The sequence below is a fragment of the Pipistrellus hanaki genome (assembly GCF_964339955.1).
Source record: "Pipistrellus hanaki genome assembly, chromosome: 3".
Classification (NCBI taxonomy): Eukaryota; Metazoa; Chordata; class Mammalia; order Chiroptera; family Vespertilionidae; genus Pipistrellus; species Pipistrellus hanaki.
In genome coordinates, this window is record NC_140505.1 from 160,310,215 (window position 1) to 160,336,032 (window position 25,818).

The 25,818-nt window shown below is 35.5% G+C and overlaps 1 protein-coding gene across 22 annotated transcripts in view; it reads left to right on the plus strand.

The window, feature by feature from the left end:
* The window catches only part of C2CD5 (C2 calcium dependent domain containing 5), a 96,024-nt gene that overhangs the window by 45,562 nt on the left and 24,644 nt on the right, over positions 1–25,818 (plus strand). For all 22 annotated transcript variants that reach the window (XM_084877174.1, XM_084877166.1, XM_084877182.1 and 19 more), the window contains 6 exons: positions 7,973–8,087; positions 10,658–10,753; positions 12,540–12,731; positions 15,642–15,828; positions 21,886–22,053; positions 25,386–25,526. In XM_084877174.1, coding sequence (XP_084733300.1) covers positions 7,973–8,087; positions 10,658–10,753; positions 12,540–12,731; positions 15,642–15,828; positions 21,886–22,053; positions 25,386–25,526 — 899 coding nt within the window. The remainder of the gene's footprint in view (positions 1–7,972; positions 8,088–10,657; positions 10,754–12,539; positions 12,732–15,641; positions 15,829–21,885; positions 22,054–25,385; positions 25,527–25,818) is intronic.

Genomic DNA, 25,818 nt, shown 5'->3' on the forward strand with positions numbered 1-25,818 from the left:
TCCAAGTTTTGGCCAGCATGTTCTCACATTGATTAGAATTAAAATACTCATTTTTAATGTAATGCTTTATGCTTAGTTTTTAGTAAGGAATTAAAAATACCCTGTTTGGTTCCTTTAGTAAGTAAGAATATATATTTAAAACATTAGGCATATTAATATAGTGGGAAGAAAAAAGCTTATTACACAGAAAAAGAAAACTGAGAGCAGATTAGTAATTTAAAGAGTTGAAACCTTATTAGGGCAAAGATGTTGAGGGTGAGATGTGTGTGTTAGATAATAGAACAGTCCTGAAAAGTAGAAAGGGAAAAAGATAAATCCCATATACATAATAAAGACTTTGTCCCATGTAAGCAAAATAATAGAATTTGGCAAGGACAAACTTGGTTGAGGAAGCAGTATATCTTGCCATCATTTAAAAATAAAGTCCAGTCATAGTGTATGGGGGAAAAAAGATGGATATAAGTTATAAGCTATTAAAAGAACATAAAAGATGACTGTCAGTTTAATGTTCCCATAGTTGTATGCTTTTGACTCAGGTATTAGAATCATTATGGTAACAGTTGGTACATATTCAGACATCAGGCTGATTTTGACATTAATTTAGGAAAAATAACTTGACCTTTCTGGAAAAAAAGTGATATATTTTGGTAAATATATTAAAATTATTAATGTATTTTCCGTATATTTAGGGAATGTTGCTGTCCCATATTACTATATGAATCAAGAATTGACCAAGTCAGTGAGAAAACTATTTGTTGATGTAGTTTCTGCTAATTGTTGATCCATATTGTGTATTCTCTGGATTCTCTGGTACCATGTATTATATGATGTATCATCAATGTAATAATAGCCTACTTACAATTATAGACAATCTTATTTCACAAACATTAAAATGTGGAATGGTATAAGAAAACATTTAATGTTACACAATAATATTTCATGAAATAAGATATATCATGCAAGCATTTACTATAATTTATTTTCTGCCATGCAGTTTGTTAGGTAGTAAGTGTGCAATGATGCCAAGGCCTGAAAAATATGTAAGTGGTTTACTGTGTGGTGTGATGTGATACGAGACACAGCGTTAGAGAGGAAGACATGATTAACTCTATGGCAAGAAAGTTTGTAGAAGTAATTCTTGAGCTCAGTTTTTAAAGGATATATAGGCAATTCATGTATATTTATATTTTAGACAGTGTTTTTGGATGCGAATGTACATTCTTTGAATGTAGTTCTGACACTTCGAGCATTTGCAAAATTATATTCTAGCCAGTACTCATTTGATTGTTACTTACTTCATTCTTAAAATTTCCCATTGAGTACAAAATGTTTTTGTTAGTTTAGCTCCCTCTCCCCACCCATTCTCTTTTCTCCTGCTTCGCTATCTTAGTTTGTGTTAACTTCAGTGGTAGAAAATATTTTATAGAGCAGGAAGAAGGAACTCAATATCAGAATTATCAGAATTTATTTTATAAATATCACCTTTTATTATCTTGCCTTTTATGTTTCTGGCCTGGTACCAGGTTATGTTTAAGGAAATATTTATAGAATATACATATCAGTCTAATCATCCAAAATTACAAAAAAGAAAATTTAAAGAAGAGCCTTTTATTTAGTGGATATTCATGGAGTGCCTGCCATGTCTTAAGCACAGTGTTGGAGATTAGAAACACCATTCTTCAGCCAGGCGGAGATCCTATGTACACATCTAGTCTAGGTTACTTTTTATACTGTTTTGCTGTGTATGTGTGTGTGTGTGTGTGTGTGTGTGTGTGTGTGTGTATTAGTTAAATGGAGATAGGCTTTCTTAGAACTTGAATTCTACTGATGATCTCAGCAGTTATTCTTTTTACTGTATCTGAGAGGGAAGTATGCGCATAAGGAAATGTGCAAACTAAGCCTAAAGTAGGTAAGCAGTTTTTAGGTTTTAGTATTTTGATAAGGTTTTTAGGAAATAGATATGTACAGGTTGGGGTAAAAGTAGGCTTATAGTTATTTGTATGAAAAATAATATAATAATTAATAGATAACACAAGAATAAATGGTGTTTTGCATTCCCACAACTGTAAACCTACTTTTGCTCTACCCTATAGAATTAAGAAGGCATAAATATAGCATGTATGCTATGTGAACTTTTCTTCATATATAAGGTAACATATAAATCTTACCTAATAAAAGAGTAATATGCAAATTAACCACCACTCCACTACACTCACAAGCCATGCCCACAAGCCAGACCCACAAGCCAATCAGGAGCAAATATGCAAATAAACCCAACCAAGATGGCTATGACCACAGAGAGCAGGAGGGAGGCTTGGGTTTCCCCGGCAATGGAGGAAGCCAAGCTTTCCGCCTGCCCTTGCTGGACCAGGCCTCCGCTTAAAGCTACAAAGTTTCAATAATAGAAGATGCATAAATCCAAACAGAAATGGCTGCTGCTACAGAGCAAGCAGAAGGCTTGGCTCTGCTCCAGACTACAAAGTTTCAATTGTAGAATATAAATAAACCCCAGATACCAGGGCCTCCACTTGGGTCACCAGGGGGCCAGCTTACAAACCACCACAGGCCCCTTGCCCAGGCTGCCCCATGCCCCAAGGGAACCCCCATCCTCATCCGGGACATCCTTCAGGGCAAACCAGCTGGCCCCCACCCATGAACCAGGCCTCTATCCTATCTAATAAAGGAGTAATATGCAGATTGACCAACATACAAGATGGCTACCTCCATGTAGACACAAGATGGCCACCACAAGGTGGCCAGCAGGGGAGGGCAGTTGGGAGGGACCAGGCCTGCAAGGGAGGGCAGTTGGGGGCAATCAAACCTGCAGAGGAAGGAAGTTAGGGGTGACCAGGCCAGTAGAGGAAGGAAGTTGGGGGCAACTGGGCCTGCAGGGAAGGGCAGTTTCGGGGGGACCAGGCCTGCAGGGGAGGGCAGTTAATGGTGACCAGGCCTGCGGGGGAGGGCAGTTAGGGGCAAACAGGCTGGCAGGGGAGCAGTAAGGCATCAATCAGGCTGGCAGTGGAGTGGTTAGGGGATGATCAGGCTGGCAGGCAAGTGAGCAGTTGGGAGCCAGCAGTCCTGGATTGTGAGAGGGATGTCGTGGGATCAGGCCTAAACGGTCAGTCGGACATCCCTTGAGGGGTCCCAAATTGGATAGGATGCAGGCTGGACACCCTCCCCACCCCCCATGCACAGGTTTCATGCACCAGGCCTCTAGTGTATATATAATTTTCTCTATATATAATGTGACTCTATATTCATTGCTATCCATTTTTTTTTACTGTCTATAAAATTACATATATAATCTTAATTGTGAAATTTCACTCTTTATATGTATAATAGTGCAATTGGATATTCATTACATTATTATAATGTAACATGTAAATATATAATTTTTTCTTTCTATATATACTGTTTATATTTCTTTCTATATATACTGATCTTTATATATGCAGAGTTTAAGTTCAAAATTAGGGAGAAGTCTACATATAATTTTTTTTCCACAAATAGTAAAGAACTCCAGTTTGCTCTAACATGGATTATATCTCAGCTACCTCCTAACATCCCAAATTACTGCATCATGATGTTTGTTTGAATTTGTACATCATTCCCTGTATAATAAGAGTCTTTCTGGTCTGGTTCTGTATCCCCATCCAATTTGGGGTTTGTTATATTCCCTTGAACCTAAACTTTCTACTTTCTATTTCTTTAGGGAAAATATATCTTCCTCAAAGTTTGTTTTAGGTTAGAATAATTCTTTCAGGTATTAATAATTCTTTCAGAATATAGCTTTTTATGCTCCCAATAACAAAATAGAATGTAATTGTATTATAAATTTTTGATTCTACCTAACAGTTTATCTCCTCTTGTTCATTTAAAAAGTTGGTTGAATAAAATTATTTTATTCTTTCAATTAGATGAAAAGATTCTTAGGACAGAATTTTTCTGAGAGCTAAGTTTAACGTTTCAGATAGTCAGTGATTCTTAATTGCAAGTGTGTGATTGCCTAAAAACTCAACGGGATTGAGCTTTAGAAGGGCATGTTGTATTGAGTTGTTTACTTTTTTTTTCCTTTCTGAGATGTAAACTATTACTGTTATTTTTTGAAACTACCAGTTCCACCTGCACTTTAGAAACAAGATAGAATGCTAAAAAGATGGCAAGATATCAAGCTACGGCTATGCTCCAGAAAAGTAACAGTTGCAAAATGAATTCTTTATGATAACCCAAGTGTGCAGACATTACTTTAAAAAAAGTATTAGTGAGATACTATTCTAGAGCTCAGTTCATGCCTTCAATTAAAAGAATATATTAAAAATATGAAAAGAGTGATATTATCTATGAAATTTTGACTCATAGAAGAAAAACATAAAATAGTATGAAACATAATTTGTATAATAAATATGTTATTACCTCCTAAAATGATATCTTTATAATAATAATTCTACATAGATTATTGGTATTTCAAGTGAAGGTATGTTTTTCCTAACATCTTTGAAATGTTATCAGTTGTGAACCTCACATCTCAGCTGTATATCCTCCAAGTGACTAAATTGTATTCAGTTTTATGTTGGCATGTATGGTTGCCATACATTTTTATTGATTTTTTTTTTTTTTATGTGCCCTGACCGGGAATTGAACTGTGACCTCCTGGTTCATAGATCGACAATCAACCACTGAACCACATTGTCCAGACACCATAAATTTTTAAGCCAGATTCCTTATTTTACCATTTATATAAGTATGGTAGATCCTCCAATTTTTGACTTATGAAGGACAAATAAAACAACTTAAATTTACTAGTATGTTTCCTATAAGAATGTTAGCAGTTTTTAAGCATTTAAGATTCCTTTGTAGCAGTTAAAAACTATGATATTTCTGAATTTTCAGTTGTATTAAGTTAAACTGATTATAATTAATACTTCAAGATTCTCTGGCTAATCCAGCATAAATATGATATAGGTATTGAAGATAAATTTAATTTATCCTTAATATTAAATAAATTGATTAACCTTCATATTAAACCCCTAAATTTAATAGCCAAAAAATATATCCTTTGGCTTTCTGCTTACAGTTGTAGATAGTTATTGTTAATCCGATTACTAGTTTGTGATGAAGTGCTCCCTACTTACTGTATGCTTGCCTTGCTTTCACCTAGAATCTAGGGCCATTACTTTCTGTAACCATTTCAGTGAGCTGCCATAGTTTTCGGTCTGTACTGTCACCTGATCCAAGCATGCGCCCAAAATATTCACTGTTTCTGGCTCCTGTCTGCTGAAATGCTTTGCAAAATCTTTTGTTCTTTGAGCTTTTGCTTTAGCCAAAATCCAAATTCAAGACATTCTTTGGAGTGTGGACATATGCCATTTGCTTCCTTAGCTCCCATGTTATGTAACTTGTTAGCTTTTATTAAACTTGTAAATAATTACAACAGTGGCATCCTCATGTGCACCTGCGTGGCTCGTTTGTCAAAATAAAGGCTGCTTGTGAACTTGTCAGAAGAATATGAATGCTCCACTTGTGCTGCATTCAGCTTTTTATTTTTAATTTTTTTTTAATCAGCCACATATTCTTTCATAGTGTTTGGTTTAATTATCTGATTATTTTATGTGTTATACCAAGGTAAGTTTGATGTAATAAACTTTGTATTCTATGTGATTACATGTATCTCATAGTAATTATTATTACATACTTTTCCATTTAGACATGCTAGTCATTTCTAAATATATCTTGAACATAAACTAAGTGGCTCCCTCTATCTTTCATTAATTTGAAAAACAGTGTTATGTATTACTTCTTGTAAAATTCATTCTTAAAATAGAAAAGCTACCATATATTACTTGTGACAAAAATGTAGGCACACCTAATGTGAGAAGATATATTTTTATAAAACTATAGTATATAATTATTTGTCTTAGCAAAAAAAATAGTTTAAACTTGCAGAAAGATATAAGAAGTAAAAAGCAGGCCCTACTAGTGCATTTAGGAAAAGTTAGACTTTTTATTTTACAGTTTTTTTATAAAAATAATTATTTTCTAAACAAATATTTCTATTATTTATGGTATGTATTTTCAAAGAATAAGTAATTTAATAGGTTAAGTAACTATGTTCTAAAAATTCCCTGTTAGGGAAGGATGATATTAAATAGATGTCTTTTATACATGCCTTAAAAGAAAGAGTTTGGATTTGAAAGTGTATTTGTGCTGTTAATGTCTGCATTTCAGTTAAACTATAAAGAAATTCTTTAGCATAATAATGTATATGCAAAATAGGACCACCTAATTCTCTCACACATGTCTTAATTTATAATATTAATTGCTATCACCGTATTGTAGTCTTTTCTATTCTCTTCCTTTATTTTTCTCCTACTTTGACATTTTTCTCAGTTTCCTGGAGTCTGCATTTTTTTCTTTTCTTCTGAAAGAAAGTTTTAGGGTAGCTCTGTTTTGGATCCAAAGCTTTAATTCAAGAAGTGGCTGGCATCATTTGTAGTTCTGGCCTTTATCTCCTCATTTCTCCCTTTTGCTGATCTTCCTCCCGTGGAGGAAACAAAATTACATCATAGGAATGTGAGTCATAGTAAGCCTTTTAACGTTCTTTACTTTGCTGTCTTCAATATTTCACTAGTGAGTATAATTATACTTATTTTTCTTATTTTGCAAAACGTATTTTGAAAATGGATATATACTGAAATTCAAAAATGGAAGTTTGGAGATTGTTTCATTTGCAGTTTTAATAGTGCCTTATATGGGGGAAATTTACAATAAGAGCTTAATATACTATATAGAGTTGGTTTAGTTTTTTTCTATCTCAACAATTTGCCACAAAAAGAAATAAATTAGGATGTGCTGATTATAGACCATTTCTGTTTTTAACATCTTTGTACATAAAAAGCTACTATAATTTGCAGCTGCTGTTCACCAGTAGTTTGTAGCTATATGCAAGTGATTAGGAAGTATGTGTGACAGATGCTCCATTACAAAATAATATTGGATTTCTCTATGGTAATGAAATCTAATTCTGGGATTCTAAGGCATTCACTTAATTACAGAGCCATATGTGGAATTACAGTGTTCTATCTGAAATTTGTCCCTATATACAATGACCAAATTATTTGTATTAATCTTTTAAATGTATTTATTTTCTTTATTTTGAATTGGCTAGTCCCTTTATATTTTGTCATTTTGCCTTAGGACCCACATCTTTTTAGAAGGATTACTACTGATAGCTTTTTCTCTCTCTTTTTTAAATGTATTTTTTATTGATTTTAGAGAGGAAGGGAGAGGGAGAGAGAGAGAAACATCAATGATGAGAGAGAATTATTGATCGGCTGCCTCCTGCATTCCTGCTACTGGGGGGTCGAGCTTGCAATCCAGGCATGTGCCCTTGATCGGAATCAAACTCTGGACTCTTCAGTCTGTAGACTGACACTCTGTCCACTGAGCCAAACCAGCCAGGGCTTTCTCTCTTTTTTTTTTTTTAACATCGTTAAATCTTTACCTTGGAAAGAACTCAGAATATAGTGGGTTATAAAAGATAGGTACCAGGAAATGAAATCTGAATCTAAATTAAATTTATAGATATGATTCATAGTGAGTTCCCTCAGTGAGGTGAGATATAAGATACCCTCTCAATTTAAGATTAGAATCTGGAAAGTCTGGGTCTATATTTTAAGTTGTATCTAATTAAATACATCTCTATAGATGTCCTTTAAAGCAATAAAACAAATAGAACTAGGGGTTTGTTTTTTCCCCCCCAGCTATCAGGTTTAAAATATACTTTTTGAGAAGTAGCATTACATTAAAATGTTAAGCTTTTGAGAAATAGTATTTTAAAGATGTGACGTTATAAAATCTGTATAGAACAGTACTTTTACTTTTGCCTTCCAGAGTATGTTTATTTTAAACATTTTTCTGTTCATAAAGACAATGTACTATTGTGTAGTAAACTGATTTAAAATTTATTTTTCAGATGAACCAGAAACTCGAGATGCGTGGTGGGCAGAAATCAGACAAGAAATAAAGTCACATGCTAAAGCATTAGGCTGTCATGCTGTAGTGGGCTACAGTGAATCGACTAGCATCTGGTAAATGATAATACAACCTGCTTTTCTAGGTGTAACTTACAGATTGTCCTCTGAAAGGGGGAAAGCTTTATGCAAACATAGAGAGAAGAATAGCAGGTGATCCAGGCCCCTGACCTTTAGAGTACCTCAGACAGGTTTATGTGCTATTTTTGCCCCTGAGTTGCTGTGAAATTTTGAGAAAGTTACTCCTCTGAGCCTCAGCGTACACATTGAGTGAGAATATAATACTGGCACATAGCAAATATTAACTCTAGGCTGATTTTATTCCAGGTAATGACTCCATTAACTTCTTCCTCTGGGATCTTTGGAATCCTTGATCTATGTAAATAAACTGCCTTGTGTCTTTAAAGCTCATCTGTAAACTCTATCTTCTTTTACTAACTGTTGCTTGACTTTCTCCTACTAACCAAATCATCATTTCTAACTCCGCCAAGCAATGAAGGGACTCCCATATTGTTAGTTCTCAAAACCTGTTTTCCTGTTTTTCATTAGAACAACCTCTTCTCCTGTAAAGTCCATGCCATTCTACAGTTCAGACTTTTCTCCTCCCTCCGAAACAGTCTTCTGCCTGTCTTAATTTCTTCTCTGCTATCTCCTCCAGTTAGAGTAATTATCTCACTTCTATCACCCTGGCATTGCATTTCTCATTCTTGAGTCCTCTACCTCCACTTGACTTTCAACCACACTTTGGACCTAATTTTTACTCAAAACTGTTGCCTCTTAAAAATGTGAAACCCTTAAGATTTCATTCCTGGATCACAATAATTCTCCATCCACATCATTTGCTCATGCACATTTGTTTTGTTTGCGCCTTTATCTTAACCAAGAGTTTTTCTAGTTTCTTACTCAGGTTCTGACTTTACTTATTTCTGCCATCCTTGTGCCCTACTATTATTTCCTTCAAAAGTTTATAATAGATATCATCTAGAAACTAACCTTCTGCTATCTTATTTTCCATCTTCTGTTCTTAGATAATACTTACTGGAATTATTACATGGATAATTCTCTTGCATTTGTGGTGATCATTACTAGAGAAGAAGGATTAGACTGTCGTAAATGTGGATATTACAGAGCCATGCCTGTTGCATCTTTATCTTTGTAGTCTATGTATTATCATCTTGACTGTTCTATTCCCATTGTAGTTGTTCTACTTTTGTTAAACTACTAACTCTATTATGCTTATCCTGCTGTACCCCCCAATATATAGTTTTGCTTCATTCACAGATTTAGGGGCACACACTTTCAAGTCCTAGGGATATGGTTTTAAAAGAAATAGTCCATGTTATCAGATTCATATTATACTGGAGAATTATGATGAATATACATTTTATGATAGAGATATCCCAGGATGCTTTGGGATCCCAGAGGATTGGAGGTTAAGGGTAGGATTGGAAGAAAGTGTTAATGTAGTAACTGAAGCTTGAATGGAATCTTGAAGGATGAGTATGAATTACATAAATGAAGTGAAGAGGCATAATGAGAGTGTTCAAAGCTAAAAACATAACACTGGAGAAGTTTTAGATTCAGTGAGGCTGAAAATAGGTCACAGATGTGAGGTCTACAGACATGAGTCCAGTTAATTTTCTTAGAAGTTTGAATTCATCTGACACAAACTCCTTTTTTCTCTAGACCTCTAAAAGTCTTTGTATTGAATCCCATCTTTACTAATGTCTTCTGTTCTAACCCATCCAATTTACTATTACCAGATTAAACTCCTTGAAGTACATCTGCTCTTATAGCTCCTTGATTCAGTGTCTTTTAGTGAGTCTCTGTTATTCTTCTGACATTCTCAGTATCCACTGGAACATTTTAAGCCTGGCCTTTCTCTAATCAAGTGATCATTTCTTTCTTGTCCTCTTAGGCTTCCCATCCATTTACACTTTGTTTCCAACCCCTTGTTCCTAGGCTGCTACTTTTCTGATTTGCTTTGTGATTTCTTTCAATAATTGTGTTGTCTCCTTTTTTTTTTTTTTTTTTTTTTTTGCTTTCAAATTGGGTAATATATAGTAAAGACTTTCGAAGAATTCTTTTGAATATAAATTTTTAGTTTATACATAAAACGATGTAGTTTAAGCTCCAGTTAGTATATTTTGGATATTATTTGTTTCAGATTCTTTTTATTATTGTTTATATTAAGCTTCAGTGATACAGATATATATGTAGTTTGCTTTTAGAATAATTAAATACATTTTAATGTGCACTTAGAAGATTGTAATATATTTTAATGAGTTATTGCCTGATTCAACAACATAGTTACTACTTTTATTTTGAAATATTTCTGTCTTACTCAGCTTTACCATATTTTAAAGGAATTTATTGTCATTAATATTATACTTTATCTTTTACAATTTTTAAGTAATAAAGAATTCTTGTCCTCCATTTTAATAACATTACATTTCTTCTATTTTCTCTCCTAGGTTTAGGAGGTAATCGTGTGATATTATTAATATTTAGTAGAATCTAACCTGAATTTAAATCGCCACCCTTGTAATCACTCTGATATTTAACATTTTCCAAACTTAGATTACCTGAAAATGTTAACTTTTGTTTTATTTTTTTTTCTTTTATAGTGAAGAGGTCTGTATTTTATCTGCATCTGGCACAGCAGCTGTACTGAACCCTAGATTTCTGCAGGATGGCACCGTGGAGAGCTGTTTGGAACAGAGGTTGTCATGATAGCCTGGCTTGTTTTCTATAAGGGCAGAGAAGGGGGAGGTTGATTTCTTTTGTCAGAGCTGGGATAAGTCTTCTCTGTGAGGGTGGATTACAGTAGTACAGTGTAGGAATCAGGACCAGGCACTTTACTGATTTTTACCTAATGCACAGCAACAGAGCAGTATTGAGGTCTGCACTATACGACACATACAATTTCTAGTATCTTGATAAGTGACATGTATGACTACCAATTACAGAATTTGAAGGAAACTTTTTTTGTTTGTTACATTATAGAAATAATTTATTTGATTTGATTATTTTCTTTTATCTTACCTCTAAAACAGAAAAAGACCATGAAACAATTTTCATAAAGAGAATTCTTCATTTATAAAACCATCAAAACACTATATTATACCAAAATTATATATTAAGCTTCATGGAAAGTGAAGTTTAACTTTAAAATATATAAGAGTGAAAATGAGCCCAGCTGGTGTGGATCAGTGGTTGAGAGTCGATCCATGAACCAAGAGGTGACTGGTTCAGTTCTCAGTCAGGGTACATGCCCGGGTTGCAGGCTCAATCCCCAATAGGGAGTATACAGGAGGCAGCTGATAGGTGATGTTTCTCTCTCATTCATGTTTCTATTTCTCTATCATTCTCCCTTACTCCCTCACTATAAAGTAAATAAATATTAAAAAAAGAAAGAAAGTGAAAGCATTAGGTAAAATGAGATTACTTTCTTATTTATTTGATTATCAGTCCTTTTAATCTGTTAGCTTCCATAAATGTAAAAAATGCTTTTTATAAACAGATGAAACGATCAAATATGTATGCAAGAAAACTGTTAGTATGGAATCAGAATTTTAATTAGTCCTTACCCCACAGTATGCATATTTGCTTTTCAATTTTTTTTTCAGTATTAATATACAGGGTAGGGCAAAGTAAGTTTATAGTTATTCTTGTATTATTTATTAATGACTGTGTTTTCCATGAACAACTGTAAACCTACTTTTTCCCCAGGGCTGCTTTAGATTATTGAGAACTCACATGTTTCCAGAGCCCTAGAAGATGGGGCTAGGTGAAAGTCTGGGGTTCTCTATGCAGCTTTCTCTGTTTCCATTTCCATGAACCTGATTTCCTCAGACTTAATGAGTGACCAAATACTTAATCATTCTAAAATGAAATCATAAACAGCATATGTAACAAACATTTTACAATGAATGCGAAGGTTATGGGTTATTCGTTTGTGGTTTATGATATGTATGTTGTTTTTGAAAATGGTATTTTGGTTTCTCAAATGTTAAAAACAGTCACTGGAAATTAGAAATTTTGAAATATTTTTGGCTTGCTATTTTTTCTTCTTGAATAAATTTGGTTTTAGCCCTAATTTTTTCCTATTGTTAGGTTTTCTGATTAAAAAATGTTTTTATTAAAAATTCTTAAATTACATTTGCATTTTATCTGTCATATAATAAGGAAATACCATCTTCTTTGTCTAATGGTTTGTTTGTTTTTTTGTATCCCAAAGAAAAATTTTGAATTAATAGTGTATATTGTCAGGTGGTAAGTGAACACATATGAACTGATAAAAAAAGATTTTCTATTTGTATGAGCCTTTTCTCTCACATGGTTCTCATTTCATGGTCATTTGTAATTCCTACGAGTCATAGTGGTACCCTCTGTGGTAGAAATTATAGTGTAGTTTGTACACAAGTACTATGTATGTAATTTGTTGTTTTTTAAAAAGCACATAATTTTCAAGTGTGCCTTATTTTTCTTCTTAATGTATTCATATAGGCTAGAAGAAAATTTGCCTGCAGGCTGTGGATTTTGCCATATACCATATGATGAACTGAATATGCCATTTCCAGCTCATCTCACATATTGCTATAACTGTAGAAAACAAAAAGTTCCTGATGTTCTCTTTACAACTATAGACCTCCCAACAGATGCAACAGTTATTGGGAAAGGTTGTCTCATTCAAGCAAGGTATGTTTGTGAAATCAGTATTTGGAGTCCCTGAAAGTGTATGGGGTATGAAGCCAAATACACCTATTTTCAAATATCTGCTCTGTTTCCTACCTGGGACCCTGGACAGGCTGGGAAGTGTCAGAACCTTGTATATTATTATAGGGAAAATTGGGAGAAAAATACCCTCATTATAAAACTTAAGTAAGTTTATATTAGTTTTAAACATTTAAATTCTGTATATATATATTTTTATTATTATAATTATCATTAAGTAATTTGTCAAAGGACTGGGATGTGACTCAGTCTCAGTATGTTTTAATGACATTAAGTATATAATACATTTTGTAAACTGACATTTTTCTTTTAAAGAACAGTGATATTTAGTATTTCTTTTATTCACTTAGCTGGTAAGAGTTCCTTTTATTTATTTATTTTAAAAAATATATTTTATTGATTTTTCACAGAGAGGAAGGGAGAGGAATAGAGAGCTAGAAACATCGATGAGAGAGAAACATCGACCAGCTGCCTCCTGCACACTTCCTGGGGATGTGCCCGCAACCAATGTACATGCCCCCTACCGGAATCGAACCTGGGAACCTTTCAGTCCGCAGACGGACGCTCTACCACTGAGCCAAACCGGTTTCTGCAAGAGTTCCTTTTAAACTGACAAGAGTAGGAAATGCTTAATTGTGGTAGGCATATAGGAAATAGCTCTGATTGTCAGTGTTTCCCAACCTTCTCTCATGATGAGAATCACCTGGTGGAGTTGTTAAAACACAGATTCCTGAATCCCAACTAAGAAGTGCTAAACTAGAATTTTTGAGAACATATAGGTAAAATTGCATACCTAACTTAGTGCTCTGTATATAACATTGTCTTAGAGCACTAGTTAAGTATACAATTTTACCTATATGTTCCCAAAAATTCTAGTTTAGCACTTCTTAGTTGGGATTCAGGAATCTGTGTTTTAACAACTCCACCAGGTGATTCTCATCATGAGAGAAGGTTGGGAAACACTGGTCTAGATCACTAACAGCTGCTGGTTTACCAGTCTAGTAAGCATTTCTGTCCTCATTTTCCTTGACATTTCAGCATAGTCATACAGTTGATCGTTTTCTCTTTTTTGAAACTTCTTTGACTTCACAGCTTCACACCTGCTTTTTCCTACCTTTATGAATGGTGTCTAGTCTCCTTGTTGATTTCCCTTCATTTCTTGATCCTTGAGAGCATGGGTCTGGATCCTCTTTTCAAAACTCCATAGTTGAACCCATGTTATCTGTGTCTATGTCTCCCAAATTTATAACTTCAGTCCAGAACTTTCTTCTGAGCTTCAGTCCCATATATTGTACTAACCTGCTATTGTATTTCACATCCCATTTAAAAAATTATTTTTTTAAATTTATCTTTATTGTTGAAAGTATTACAGATGTCCCCCTTTTTACCCATTGACCTCCTCCCCCTTCCTCCCCACCTATTGGGGTATAAGCCAAATAGACCTGTTTTCAAACATCTGCTCTGTTTCCTACCTGGGACCCTGGACAGGCTGGGAAGTATCAGAACTTTGTATATTATTATAGGGAAAATTGGGAGAAAAATACCCTCATTATAAAACTTGAGTAAGTTTATATTAGTTTTAAACATTTAAATTCTGTATATATATATTTATTATTATAATTATTATTAATTAACCCGTCGAAGGACTGGGATGTGACTCAGTATGCTTTAATGACATTAAGTATTAAGTATATAATACATTTGGAAGTATTATATAAGTATATGTAATACTTATATAATAGTATTATATAAGTATATAATACATTTTGGAAACTGACATGCCCTTGACCAGAATTGAACCCGGACCCAGACCCTTTGGTCCACAGGCCAATGTTCTATCCATTGAGCCAAATGGATGGAAACTGACATGCCCTTGACCAGAATTGAACCCGGACCCAGACCCTTTGGTCCACAGGCCAATGTTCTATCCATTGAGCCAAACTGGCTAGGGCTCTTCTCTCTTCTTGATACTCCAGTTAAAATATGTTAGACTTTCCACTGCCTCCTCTACGTCTGTTACTGTCTCTTCTGTATTTTCTATCTTTTTCTTCTTTTTGCTATATTTTAGATACTTTATTATCTGTATTTCAATTATTTTTCTCTGGCTGTCTCTGATATGCTAAGAAACCTAATAATTTGAGTTTAAATTTTTGGAAATTTATTTTTTACTTATAGAAGTCTTATTTCACTCTTTTTCAAATCTAATATCACATGCTATAGTCTGATTCTATAATTAATAATTTTAATATCTGAATATTTTTGTTTTCTGTTATTTCTGCTGGTTATTGTATTTTTTTCATTGATTAGTGCTCGCCACCTAAAATAATGCCTGGCACATGATAGATATTCAAGTTTTATATTTTTTTTATAAACTACGTTTTTATAAGTTTATATTCTTTCAATGAGTAAATTAACTTTTCCCTTTGCTGTCCATTCATCATACAATCGCATGGAGTTATGAAATCTAAGATTTAAATTATATTCTCTAGTGATTTTGATCAGTATTTCATATTTAGAGATTTTTAGATTTTTTATATTTTTGTTTGTTGAAATAAATTTTCAGCAAAAATGTATACAGTGAAAAAAATAGCAATTAAACCTATTTGAAATGAGTAAATGTTTTCTCAAGCACACTCTTAGAAAGTTTTAAAAATTGGACATTTCTTTCTTTTTAAAAAATGTATATTTTTAATTTCAGAGAGGAAGGGAGAGGGAGGAAGAGAAACTTCAATGGTGAGAGAGAATCATTGATTGGTTACCTCCTGCACACCCCAATAGGGGAATCAGAAATCAAACCATGGCCTCCAGGTTCATAGGTCGATGTTCAACCACTGAACTGCAGTGGCCAGGTCTGACTACATTATTTTTTAACAGGTTATGTCGCTTAAAAAAGAAAGCACAGGCAGAAGCAAATGCCACAGCTATCAGTAATCTGTTGCCATTTATGGAATATGAAGTCCATACTCAGCTAATGAATAAACTAAAACTCAAAGGAATGAATGCTTTATTTGGACTGAGAATTCAGATCACAGTGGGTGAAAATATGTTGATGGGCTTAGCGGTAAGTTTGCATGTTTTGTTTTTGTTTTGGCAATTCCTGTAGTTGTAGTAGATTCTGTTTTAAGTGATTCAAAGAGTCTTTTATAAAAGACTTATCTAAAGAAACTGACATAAAGATTTTTAAGCGTTGGAGATATAAGAATTAACAGATCTGGTACTATGCTTTCAAGTATTTTATTTTTAATTATAAAATTATTGTTATTTAAAATTAAATTAATAAATTATCACATAAAATATTGATTGATATTTATGTTATCATTATATATTTATATTCTGCCCATAACCTCAGTAGTCAGATTTCTAAAAATTACTATGTGCAGCTTATTTAGTAAATTGAGCACCATTGTACTGGGCTTTATTATTGTTTATACATTGCTAAAATAGGGCTTTTCCTGCTTGGAATTGTTGAGATTTGGGTCTGGGTAACTTTGTTGTAGTGGATTGTCTCATTCATTATAGGATAGTTAGCAGCATCCTTGGCCTCTGCTGACTAGAAGCTAATAACTTTCCTCCACTGTGACAACAAAAAATATGTCCAGACATTACCAGACATCCTTTAAGGGGCAAAAGCACTTCTAAAGGAGAATGGTGGTGGTGGGGCTGGGGGAGAACTAAAATAATTGTTAGTTTTAGTGGAGATAGTAAAGCAATGAGACACTGCCTACTATGGAACAGAGAATTATATTTTACAAGAGGCCTGGTGCACAAAATTAGTGCATGGGTGGTGGGGTGGGGGAAGTCCCCTCAGCCCAGCCTGCACTCTCTCCAATCTGGGACCTTTCGGGGGATGTCCGGCTGCCTAAACTAGCAGTCAGACATCCCTCTCACAATCCAGGACCACTGGCTTCTAACTCCCTCCCTGCCTGGTCACCCCTTACTGCCCCCCCCCCTCCCCCCCCCCCTCCCCCGCGCCCCCGCCAGCCTGGTTACCTCCAACTGCCCCTCCTACCGGTCTGGTTGTCCCTTACTGCCCCTCCCCCCGTGCCAGCCTGGTTGCCCCTAACTACACTACCCCCCCCCTCCCCCGCCAGCCTAGTCACCCCCAACTTCCCTCTCCTGATGGCCTGCTCACCCCACACAGCCTGCTGTTCAGTCGTTTGGTCATCTCTCACTAACCCTCCTGCTGGCCTGGTCGCCCCCCCCACAGTCTGCTGTTCAGTTGTTTGGTCATCCTTTACTAATTCCCCTGCCTGCTTTGTCGACCCACCCAGCCTGCTGATTGGTTGTCCGTCCGATTGTTTAGGTCGTGTCAGCCCTTGGCTTTTTATATATTAGGATTATAAATGTAACATCTGTGGTCAGAAGACAGTAGAATATGCAATAAAAAGGGTTTAAGTACTGATAAATTGTGAGGCACTGGAAAGCTCTTTATCTCAACTTCATGTTTATCTTTGCTTGTTAGAAAACAAGTTCTGTCTAGAAAAATTGTAATGAGCATGAGCTGCCTTTATAAATAGCCTGAGATCCAGAGAACTAGTTACCTGTGAAATATATATTGATTAGATGGAATCTGAGCAACAATGTTTATGGAAATGCTCTTATACGCAAGATACTTTGATAGCCAGAATTTTATGTCATTGGTACTTTTAAATTTGGAATTCTCTGCCATCTTTTTGAGACGTGCATAGAAGTTTTACTTAAGAAATTGATGGAACTTGGATTCTTTTTTTCAGTATGCATTTGTGCATAAAATGATAAGTTGTTTCTTGCTTCATCCACTTTTCTATAAGAGCAAATATGGAAATTTCTGTATGTATTATAGGATATAATTTTGTAATGATTAATTATGTAATCACAAATTTTAACAATAGGAATTTGTAGTGATTAATGAAAGTAATCTGATTTATATTCAAATATTTGATAGATTAACTTGGGGGAAAAAGTATCCATTATAATTCACTCATCTAAAAACTCGCACACTTAGCCAGGTCTTAACGTATAAAACTGTAGTTACTGGTGGGCATCTATAGGAACTAAGAACTTGATTTGTATTCAAAGGTTTAAGAAACACTGTGCCAAATGTATCAAACACTTCCTATGGTTGAACCCCAGGAAATTATTATGTGATCCTGGTATAATTCTTCAATACCTGCCTCAAATACTGCCTTTTCTAATTCTTACTAATATTTTCTTTCTTGGGCACATTTAGTGATATCATTTATAGTTGCTTGAGATTTGTCATCTAGTGACATCATTTATAGCTGTTTGAAATTTGGATATTTGTATTTTTAACTTGTGCACTCAAGGTCCCAAGAGTAGCTTCCATGGCAGTTAACCTCTGATGAGTGCTAATGGGTGTCTGGCACTGTGTTATTCCAGAAGAAATATTATCTTTACTTGGCATGAGGAGAAATGTATGCTGTGATAGATTGAAATTTGTCCAAAGTGATATGGTTACATGTACTGGAACTGGGTTTCAAACCCAGGACTGTCTAGTTCTGGAGTCTTTGTGTTCTCAACTATTCTGGGCCATTGCCTCATTAGCTGTTGCAGTTAACATTAGAGGTGGCACAGTAAAGCTTCGTGTGGCACAGAGGGTATTCTGAGATTGAGTATCAGAAACTGGGTCATAGGTGCAGTCATGGACACTAATGAACAAACCAGGAGGGAGAGCTTGTGAGGATCAGTTTCATCTACTGCCCCGTCTTCATCACAAAGTGTCATACACTTTTTGAAAATGGACTTTTATAAAATTGGCAATTGGTTAATTTAAAAAAACCCACCTCAATTCAAAATACACAAATATCCAGATTTTATATATTATCTTCTCTTTGCTATTATCATCCCTTTGATATGAACAATTTGATGTTAATATGTCTATGCATTTTTTTTGCTTTGTTTATATAAGCATATTTAAACATATGCACATAGATGTGTGGAGTGTGTGTGTATTTCCCCTAATAGCTTTCTAATACTAATGGCATATAGTACTATTACACAGTCAGAAATTAATAGCCCGTTAATTAAAAACTTAAGTAAATCTGTAAATCTGTATCAAGTAAAGTTTTCCTTCTTTTTTTTTTTACAATATATAAAATAAATCTATTACCAGATTGTAGATACAAAATAATTAGCCATTTACATTCAATAACATTAATATTTCAAGAAAAATGATTTTAAATATGTGACATGCAATAAACATTAATTTTTGAAGAAAAATGATTTTAAATATAATGTTATATGCAATAAACATTAATACATATTTCAAGAAAAATGATTTTAGCCCTCGCTGGTTTAGCTCAGTGGCTAGAGTGTTGGCCTGTAGACTGAAGGGTCCTTGGATTCGGCCAAAGGCACATGCCTGAGTTGCAGGCTCAGTCCCCAGTCGGGGGTGTGCAGGAGACAGCCAGTCATGATGCTCTCTCATCATTGATGTTTCTATTTCTTTCTCCCTCTCCCTTCCTCTCTGAAATCAATAAAAATATGTAATAAAAAAGAAAAAGAAAAACTACTTTAAATATAATACTAGAGGCCTGGTGCACGAAATTTGTGCACTTGGGGGATGGGGGTGGGGTTCCTTCAACCTGGCCTGTGCCCTCTCAAAGTCCGGGAGCCCTTGGGGGATGTCTTACTGCTGGCTTTGGGGAGAGCGGGCCTAAGCCAGCAGTTGAACATCCTTAGCACTGCTGCGGAGGCAGGAGAGGCTCCTTCCACCTCTGCTGTGCTTGCCAGCTATAAGCCCGGCTTCTGGCTGAGTGGCTCTCCCCCTGCGGAATCAGGCTGAAACAGGCTCTCTGACATCCCCCAAGGGGTCCCAGATTGTGAGGGTACAGGCCAGGCCAAGGGACCCCACTGGTGCATGATTGGGGCCAGGGAGAGATGTAGGTGGTTGGCCAGATGGGGTGGGATAACAGGAGGGCTCCAGGGTGTGTTCATCCCATCTTGCTCAACCCGGACCGGACCCTAGCAGCAAGCTAATCTACTAGGAGCATCTTCCCCTTAGTGGTCAGTGCACATCATAGCAACTGGTTGACTAGTCGACTATCTGCTCCTGGTGGTCAGTGCATGTCATAGTGAGCAGTTGAGTGGCCTTAGCATATTATGCTTTGATTGGTTGAATTGGCTGACTGGTTGACCAGACACTTAGCATATTAGGCTTTTATTATATGGGATTACATGCACTAAACATTAATATTTCAAGAAAAAAATATTTTAAATCTTATATAATAAAAGGGTAATATGCACATTTACCCTAATGGTGGAACGACCGGGAATAACCGGTCGCTATGATGTGCACTGACCATCAGGGGCCAGGCCTGGCTGAGGGACCACCACCCAAGTGCATGAATTTTCATACATCAGGCCTCTAGTAAAATAATATTACCAGAACTGTACTAACATAGTATAATATCACAAAAGTTGTAGGCAATATTAAAAATCTGCAAATAACAAGATTATTTCTATTATATTCTAAATATTTTTTTTCTCTTGACTCTATTTTTGTTCATCAGTTTATGTTGTTCATTATATTCCACAAATGAGTGAGATCATGTGATATTTATCTTTCTCTGACTAGGTTATTTTGCTTAGCATAATGCTCTTCAGGTCCATCCTTGCTGTTTTCCTTTTTGATAATTGTGGAGGTAGCCTGGTTTAATGAAAAGTTCTTGGGTTTGGAGAAACAGATTCAAGTCTCTTTTTCACATTTATTGACAGTGTGATCTTGAGTAGTTTTCTATTCTTTATGCACTTTAGTATCATTACTTTCTTTGCAAAGTTTCCCTTTTTTGCCACAGAAAAGGTCAATTATCTACTCATTGATGAAAAACTTACTTTAAAAAAATATATATTTTATTGAGTTTTTACAGAGAGGAAGAGAGAGGGATAGAGAGTTAGAACATCCATGAGAGAGAATCATTGATCAGCTACCTCCTGCACACCCCCGACTGGGGACTGAACCTGCAACTCAGGCATGTGCCTGCAACCAAGGTACATGCCCTTGACTGGAATCCAACCCAGGACCTTTCAGTCCACAGGCCGAAGCTCTATCCACTGAGCCAAACCGGTTTCGGTGAAATACTTTTAACAACTTTATATATCCTATATCCTATATAATAAAAGGGTAATATGCAAATTGACCCTAACAGCGGAATGACCAGGATAACTGCTTGACCAGTCACTATGAGGTGCACTGACCACCTCTCTGTCCCTTTCCCTGGCCAGCAGGCTCCGATTGCCCAATGGCAAACAAGATAAGTGAGGTGGATGGCAGCAGGGGGCAGGGCTGGGAAGCGGGCGGAGCGGTAGACCTCTCTGTCCCTCCCCCTGGCTGGCAGGATCCTACTGCCTGATGGCAAACAGGGAACTGGGGTTGGTTTGTGGGGCATACAGGTGGCGCCAGGCCAAGGCCATTGCCTCGCTGGTCACTGCACACACAGAGGGCGACCCGTGGTGGGGGCGGGTCCAGCGAGTGGGCTGGAATGACTAACCTCAGTCCACTCTGATTGCCTGATGGCTAATGCGGAACCGGGGGTGGGAGGCGGCAGAGGGCGGGGCTGGCTGTAGGCAGTTGAGGAGGATAGCCCTGATCACAGGCCAGGGCTAGGGACCGTACCCACGCACGAATGTCATGCGCCAGGCAGGCCTCTAGTGTGTGTGTGTGTGTGTGTGTGTGTGTGTGTATTTCAGAGAGAGAAATAAATATTCATGTGAGAGAGAAGCATCAATCGGTTGCCTCCTGAAAGTCCTTTGACTAGAGGTTGAAACTGCATCCTGGGTATGTGCCCTGACAGGGAATTGAACCTGTGACCTTTTGGTGCACTGGACGATGCTCAACCAACTGAGCCACACTAGCCAGGGCTACTTTTAACAACATTTTATAGTACAGTTGGGGTATACAGTGAAAAGAAAGTCCTCCTAAACCATCTATCCCAGGTTCTCAACAGAAGTAGCTAACCCCTGTTCCCACTTACGTTTTGCTGTGCTTGTCCACCTATGTCTTGTGTATCCATTGATGCTAATTACTCCTACTGGGCAAAGACCACATTCCTAAATATGAAAACTTAAGGGCTCTTGTCCTACAGATCATTTTAAAGATTATTTCCCCTTATTTTACAAGTCGGCCACAGGTGTATATTTAGCAGCATTACCAACGCCTGGTGGAATTCAGATTGCTGGGAAGACTCCTAGTGATGGCGGCTCCTACGAACAGCATGTATCTCATATGCAAAAGAAGATAAATGACACGATCGCTAAGAATAAAGAGTTATATGAAATAAATCCTCCAGTAAGTAAACTAAGTCTACATTGTGAATATATAAGTTACTGTTTAGCTGTTAGTGTACCTTCAGGTTATCTTACTTTGGACATTAAAGACCTTTTTTCACTGTTTAGATATGTTCTCCTCAATGCTCATTCTTTTCCCTCCCTTTACACCTATGCTTAAATGTTTTCTTTTTAGGGAGGCTTACTCTGGTCACATGTGGCTATAAAGCACTTGATATGTGGCTAGTCTGAATTGAGATGTGCTGTTGGTATAAAATATACCAGTACACTGGATTTTGAAGATTTAGTAAATGAAAAAGAATGTAAAATGTCTTATGGTTTATTTTTATATTGATTACATGTTTCATTTGTATCTTTTTGTATTATTACCTATGAAGCTTGCTTTATATTTCTATTGAGCAGTGTTGATATAGTTTCTTTAAATTCATTAAAAATGTTAACATGTTAATATATTTACTTACATAGATTTTTTAAAACTTTCTGCAAAATGCTTTATTGACTGCTTGTTTGCTGTAGTTTTCTTTTATAATCATATTTTTATATTTAAACATCTACTAGTAGTAATTATTACTCTTGGGAAGAATGATTTGCAAAGATATATGTGAGGATTCCATATATGAATTGCAATAATATGAGCTGAATTTTCACATAACAATAATTATCAACTCTACTTCCATCCTCACCTCCCACAAGACCTGCCTCTTCCATTGTGTTTCTGTTGTACTGTATTTGCTTCTGTCATGATGCCTGTTACATTTTAGTGCACTTAGTTTTACATGTCTCCCTTCCTTTACTGTAATAAAAGCCCCTTGAAGTCAGAGACATACTGTTTAGTATTGCATTTTAGAGGAGGGAGTAAATCTTTTTGAAATATGTTTTTATTGATTTTTTTAGAGGGAGGGAAGGAGGGAGAAGGATAGACAGATAGAAACATCGATGAAAGACAAACATGGATCGGCTGCCTCATGCATGCCCCCTCTGGGGATCAAGCCTGCAACTTGAGCAAGTACTCTGACCAGGAATTGACTGGGGACCTCTTGGTTCATGGGTTGATGCTCAACCATTGAGCCACACCGGTTGGGTGGGAATAAATCTTTTATGAATTTAAAAATTTCAGCATATATGAATTTCATATATTGAATATGACTATATTTCTACAAAAGCACTAATCACTTTATGAGTATTCTACTATGGCTTTTCTTATTTCAATGCTTGGTACATTCTGGTCTTTTAGCTTAACCTCTCAGAATTTGTTTGAAAAAGTCAATGTACAAGGCCACTTTGTATATTACAGTTTTGTGTTTTAAATTTTCTAAAATAATGTATGCCCACCTTGAAAATGTGGATCAGTGTTCCATATCTTAGAAAGGTAGTTCCAGCTGAAGTGAATGCTGTTGTTTAATTTTTTTTTTTTTTTGAGAAACTTAAAAAAATTTATTAAATTGATTGGAGTGACATTGGTCAGCATGAACATATATAGGTTTCATGTGTGGATTTCTATATTACAAGATCTGTGTATTGCACTGTGTGCTCACCATCCAAGTCAAATCTGTCACCTAATATTAGGACCCCTTTCTGCCCCCATCCCCTTCCCTCTGGCTGTTTGTGTTTGCAAGTTTCAGTTTTTTTGTTTTTTTAAATATATATTTTATTGATTTTTTACAGAGAGGAAGAGAGAGGGATAGAGAGTTAGAAACATAGATGAGAGAGAAACATCGACCAGCTGCCTCCTGCACACCCCCTACTGGGGTTGTGCCTACAACCAAGGTACATGTCCTTGACCGGAATCGAAACTGGGACCTTTCAGTCCGCAGGCCAACGCTCTATCCACTGAGCCAAACAGGTTTCGGCAAGCTTCAGTTTTATATCCCACATCTTACTGAAATTATATGGTTCTTAGTTTTTTCTGTCTTATTTTACTTAGCATAATGTTCTCAAGGTCCATCCATGTTGCTATGAAAAGGTGTAGTACCACTTAACTGGAGATAACTCAGTCAACCAGAGTATCAAAATGAGGTGCAAAACGTTTATTTGGAATTAACAGCACCAGTGGTGAAACCTCATTATGAATCTAAGATAAATTCAATTTCAGATAGTTATATTTATTTTTTTCATGATACAATAAAGAGAGGCATAACTAAATTTTAAACTACTATAAAATTATAAAATGAAGGATAGTTTCAATATTGCATTCAGGGTCAAAAGAACTGATCTAGACAAGTTCATCACATACTAGTTTGCAAAAACCCAGGCAAACTACTCTACTTCTGAACTGCATCTCTTTCTCATTTTGTATTCATTATAATAGGCACCCTGTTAAATTTATATAGGGCAGGTTAATTTGGAATGCAAGCAAAGTAAATAGATGTGAAAGTACTCCATAGATAGCTGTGTTATGAAACTGTGGTGGTAATCTTATGTAACCTATGTGCTAGTGATGAACATTTAAAATTAGCCCTTTGAAAAGCTTTTTCTTATAACTTCCTTAAAAAAAAAAAAAGATGGGTCTGTTGCACTAATAATAAGCTATGTCTTTTGCATTTGTGCTCACATATCCACATTTTTTTGATAATCCTTGTTGCCAACAGATAATTAAAACCTCTAGTTAGCTCTGATATTTGGTTATGAATAGGAAAAACTGATTAAACTATATAGGATTGCACCTTACACTGATCTCAAAAAGATCATTATTGTAACTACCAAAGTTTATTTAGCTTAATAAGTAGTAAAACAAATACATGAGTAATATGTGCACTACGTATATATACATACATCTATTATATTCCTCATTTTACTGTGTGGAGCTATGAAAAATGACCACTGGATAAGAAAAGATATAGAGTACAATCATATTTATGGGCACAAAACTTTAATTCTTTGTGGACTGCTAGAACTTTTAAATGCTATGAAGAAAATACCTTCTCTACAGATGTCTTATAGATTTAATCTGGAAGGACTGCCAGTTCCCAGTTCCCTACTCATTGTAGTTTTCTTTCTCTGCAGTAGATGTCAGTAATGTCTTGCCATAACTGTTTTTGAATTAGCCTGCTGTTATCAACTAAAAAAAATATCCATATGCATACCTATAAAAAGTTATGAAGTTTATAATTAAATATACACTTTAAATATTTTTGGAGACTTCCCTCAAAGGTAGTTGTCTATAATTATAAAATTTTAAAACCAAACTAAAGTATGCAAATATCAAATCATTGTGTTATACACCTGAAACTAATATAATGTTATACATCAATTATACCTCAATTAAAAAAAAGGAAAAGAAAAACTGAAAATTATGGTCTTGTGTAAACTAAAGCAATTATATATATATTTTAGGAGATATCTGAAGAGATTATAGGATCACCCATCCCAGAACCTCGACAACGCTCACGACTCTTAAGATCTCAATCAGAAAGTTCTGATGAAGTTACAGAATTGGACCTTTCGCATGGGAAAAAAGATGCTTTTGTTTTGGAGGTATTATTGCATTGGAGTAATTTCTTAAAGTTTTTAGATGTGTAATTTTTACAATCATACTTGATGTGATTCTTTTGTATCATTACAACTGTTACAAATATAAAAAATATAATATGTAAATATTACAATAAACCTAAGAATTTCAGAACTTAGTAATATATTTTTGTTCAATACCAGAAGACCAATAACAATAATGCAGGTGGTTCTGGAAAAATGTATGTATGAGTTGAAATAAAATTAAAATAATATTAGCTCTTGGAGCTATTTATTGTAAACTTGAATGAATTTAAAT